Source organism: Ruditapes philippinarum, unplaced genomic scaffold (genome assembly GCF_026571515.1).
Source record: "Ruditapes philippinarum isolate M1 unplaced genomic scaffold, ASM2657151v2 ctg15010_1_1_1_1, whole genome shotgun sequence".
Classification (NCBI taxonomy): domain Eukaryota; kingdom Metazoa; phylum Mollusca; class Bivalvia; order Venerida; family Veneridae; genus Ruditapes; species Ruditapes philippinarum.
In genome coordinates, this window is record NW_026857462.1 from 18183 (window position 1) to 22633 (window position 4451).

Genomic DNA, 4451 nt, shown 5'->3' on the forward strand with positions numbered 1-4451 from the left:
AATAAACATTAACAATAATGGTAAAAAAACTTCTTAAAACTGTTGCTTTACATTAGAATCAATAAAGAAAACAAAACATTAAAATAAATACATATTTTGTACATTAATAAGTGTTTTTTTATTCATTCATTATATCCAAGAGATCATTTAAAATTTCACTTCTTTTTCCTTCATAAAACAAAAATTTGGTAATATCAGTTTTTTACAACTTTAAATAAAGTGTTCATACCCTTACTTTGACATTAAGGTATATCTACTAATTTTAAATAAATATAAAAGTAACAGAATTTTATTTCTAATAAGCGACTTAATTTTCTATATATTCCTATGACCCAGAAATTATACTAAGGACAACAAAACTTAAAAATGCCCTGAGAATAAGAGCGCTAAAAGACTTGTCTTGCGATCAAATGAATATTTATTACTGTAATAATAGAAAGATTCACACCATTTTGTTTAAATATAGCTTAATATATCAAATAACAGTTTTACGTTTTAAGCCCCGGGTGGTATATTGGAAATTGAAATTAATAGCATTCTTGTTTCCATTTCAATAACTTTACTTGATTGATATGATTATTCAACCATTTGTTACAAAGTCAATCTAACTGACTATCAAAGACAAACTTGTAACATTTAATTGTTTCAAAACTATGGAAAGTTAATACAATATTGTCCCTTTTAAACTTAATATATATTTTTTTTACATTTGATAGTTTTGATATCTGGCACAGAAAAAGTAGCAAAAGCATGTTTTATAAAGACTATCAAAAATAAAACTTATCAATATTGACAAGAAAAATGTTTTTTTACAAAAAAATGTTTAAAAAAAATAACATTCTTTTTCACTATTTCACTCCTTGAAAGTTCCGTCATGATCTCAACAAACAAAACCCACAAAATCATATTTCAGCATCCTTAAATTTCAGCTTCCTTGAATTTTAGCGTCCTTGAATTTTAGCGTCCTTAAATTTTAACGTCCTTAAATTATTCAACTTTAGAATCACATTATGGTTTTGATATCTATGAACTAGACCTTAGATAATAAGTTAGTAAGCTCGGCCTTCAGCTGTTACAGGTAATTTATTAAATCTTGTGGTCTTAAAAAGTTTTGTCAGCTCTTCATCTTCAAAAGACTCCTCTTTGAATACTTTCTTAAACTCTTTCCCTAGATTGACTGTATTATTGTTTTTATCTTTACAATCCCACTTCTCAGTGGCAAATGTTTCCAGTCTCTCTAGGTGGATATTTTCAATTTTGTCGTCTGCTGCCTGGTTTTTATTCTCATTGCTTTCTTCTGCCCACGCTTGTTTTCTGATTCTTTCAGGATGCTGATTTAATAAAGATAATTATCAGTTTTCATGAATTTCAAGAAACACTATAGCATAGCATAGAATAATATAGGATAAAGTTGGATATAGCATAGAATGGCAAATTCTTATATTCCATAGCATAGCCTATTACATATATAGCATAGAATGTCAACAGCATAGACTAAAGAATGGTATAGCATAATTGAGCATTGCTTTAAATTGCATAGCATTGCCTAATACAGCATCAAATAGCATATAGACTAGCATAATTTGTATAAGAATAAAAATTTGTTTGTTTATTTTAAGCAACATGTACATAAAACTGAAGGGAAACAAATATTTAGTTACTCTTAATGTTTCAACACAATTGCCTTTTAGTTAACCACACTTACTTTAAAATCTTGAATGACAAATGTTTTCCCTCTATCTTCTGTCCATTTGAGTTCATTCTCTATAAAGAAAATAAGGATTATTAGGTACTTCTTCAACACAGCTATATTTTTCGTTTTGAATAGTACTAAAGGGTTTATCATTTGATATTTTCTTGGTTATAAAACAAAATAATATAACCAAAGGGCCTGATTTTATACTTATTGTCTCTTTATAACAAAAACACAGAATAGACTTAATAGACAGAATATGGAACATCGGTGATTCTGCTCAGATGCCCGTTTGTGCCTGAAATGATGCATGGAGGGGCACCTGAGGTCTTCACCAGTAAAGAAAGTCGCTATATAACCTATACAGTTTTGATGCGATGTGAAACCCAATAAAAGATATAATATAGCAAAAAATAACAAAAAAACAAAGAAATAATTTCTTACCATTTTTACTGGCTTTCTCCAATGCAGTGACAAGTTTATGATGTCCTAAATCAATCAAAATGTTTTTAAACTTTGCATATGAATCTTTTCCGCTTCTTAATAAATGGTTGATGAAAGAACTGCAATTTGACTTTTGCAGACGGCATCTCGTATCGCAAATGTCCTGCCACACTTCTCGTGTAAACACCTTCTGTTTATAAAGTTTGTCCGTTATTATGTCCACATCATCTTGTAATTCTTTTTGTAAAACAGTCAAATTTTTTGTAATCTTCTTCTGATCTATGCTATTCATATTGCTGTTATTTGTTGTTGTTTTTTGCACAACAGTCTCTTCTTTTGTAGATGTGAATCAATTTAAAATTAATTTTTCTCCTTGCACAATTAAGAATTCGTCTGTAATACCAAATGAAAATGAATTCCTTTCTGTACAACTGGAAGACTTTTATACTTTCTAAAACAAAGCACCCATATCAAATTATGTTTTGATCAGATAGTTTTTAGGTAGTGGTGGGTAGATTCATTGTCTTAAAACATTATTGAAATTCCTCGTTCGCGTTCATTTTCAATAATAACATAATCTAAACGCCAAATATTTGAATAATGTGTTATCTTATGAAATTAATACTGCTGAAATGGCATAATATATGACACCAAATATGTGGCACGATTCATTAAAACAGGGTTTAATCAGTAGAATGACTTTCCTTATGTTCCGCATCTACAAACACAATCTCGAGGATTGATTAGATTCTATTTTTGTTTCAGTTTTTGTTACACTTACACTTTTACATTGTAATGGTCAGATTTTATTACATACTGAATAATTATTGTTTTGTGGTACTGACCTGTAACATTTGAATATCAAGTGTTCTTTACTCTGCTAATTTGTCTCTTTCCGGAGTTGATCATACAATCCATAAAGCTGCATGCCTCCAGATGAGACAAACTATTTCAAAAAAATCAAACGTGAGAAAAATGTACTAATATTTTAAGAAAAGTAAAAAAGATTTAAGATTAAAGTACTAATTTCCATATTATGTGTGATAAATAACCGATTTGCACATTTTTTAATCTATTTCTACTGCATTACTAACAGAGTAAGAGCTATTTTTGAATATTTTGACCTCTTTTTGGTAAATTACAAAGGCTGTAAGTGCCGCTTGCAAGGTGTAAATTATTTTCTTTGTTCACTTCATACTATTTTACTTTTTAATGCGTTTTAAAAGTTTTTAAGAAAATTACCAGAAATCTGGAGGCGTGCTACTTTAAAAGTCAGGACACCATGTGTTATATGTAATTCATGCCTCATATAAGCCTTAACGATAATGTCTGAGAGTCAATAAAGATTACGGGTTCCAATTGAGATCCGACTATAATTTTTTTTCAGTATCTGACTATTATGATATAAAGTAATACACATGCAAATCAAAGATTGTCCCAAAATCACCATCATATTTTCTCATTTGTGTGTTGTTTTTGTTTGTTTTGTTTTTATTTTAAATGTAGATAAATACAAATTCAGGAAGCAATGTGGACAAGCACTGACACTTTTGGTATCCTGCCATATTTCTAACATATATGACTCAGTGTTTTTTTAATGCATTTAATGGTGCGTTTAATTAAACTGCACCAAAACTTGTTGATTCTGGGCCCTTTATTTGTACGTAATAACAGTTTAGTGTTACAAACCTGTAGCTGCAAAATACAGATTTGTTTTAAATAAGAGAGATTCAAGTTTGATATAGAGCCAATACAATGATAAGGAAGAATAAATAAAGTAATTTGGAGGATTAAATAACAGTTTTCATGTTTATGTCTACATAAGGCAAAACTAGCTAGAAATGTGTCCATAGGTCACAAATGCCCCCACATTACACTGTTTTATAGACAGCGTGATAGTAAGACTCAACTCCTGGCTACCAAGTAAAAGCCCATTTTATTGTAAGTTGAAAATTTTATAGACAGCATGATAGTAAGACTCAAATCTATATGTCCCCTCCTGGCCACTAAGTGGAAGCATATTAAAAAGCCCATTTTATTATAAGTTGAAAATTTGTAAACCTGTAAAAATATATCTGAGCAATACGTTGAGGTACATGTTTTTTTTCAAGAAACAGCACCTTTTTGGAATCTCTATACACAAATTGATTTACTTAGAATTCACTTTATTTCATTGGCATGAATTTCATGGTTTTGTCAGAAAGATTTTTGTTAGTTCTTGAATTTGTGGACTGGTTTATTTTTATTCCAAAAGGTAAAATGTAAATAATGGGATACAAAATAATCTTACAGCAGACAAAAGGGAATTTTGTTG

The 4451-nt window shown here is 29.5% G+C and overlaps 1 protein-coding gene across 1 annotated transcript; it reads right to left on the reverse strand.

The window, feature by feature from the left end:
• Window positions 1–748: 748 nt before the first annotated feature.
• On the reverse strand, window positions 749–2551 carry LOC132749835 (uncharacterized). The gene is made up of 3 exons (XM_060739743.1): window positions 2138–2551; window positions 1706–1764; window positions 749–1331 (listed from the first exon to the last, which is right to left on the reverse strand). Exons 1-3 carry the CDS (start codon window positions 2427–2429, stop codon window positions 1050–1052), a joined length of 633 nt encoding a protein of 210 aa, XP_060595726.1. The 5' UTR covers window positions 2430–2551; the 3' UTR covers window positions 749–1049.
• Window positions 2552–4451: the final 1900 nt, after the last annotated feature.

Coding starts and splice junctions, on each gene's coding strand:
- LOC132749835 (XM_060739743.1), bottom strand. CDS start 2,429: ATGAATAGCATAGATCAGAAGAAGATTACAAAAAATTTGACTGTTTTA. Junction 1,765..2,137: donor GGAGAAAGCCAGTAAAAATG/GTAAGAAATTAT, acceptor TTTTCTTTATAG/AGAATGAACTCAAATGGACA. Junction 1,332..1,705: donor TTGTCATTCAAGATTTTAAA/GTAAGTGTGGTT, acceptor TTATTAAATCAG/CATCCTGAAAGAATCAGAAA.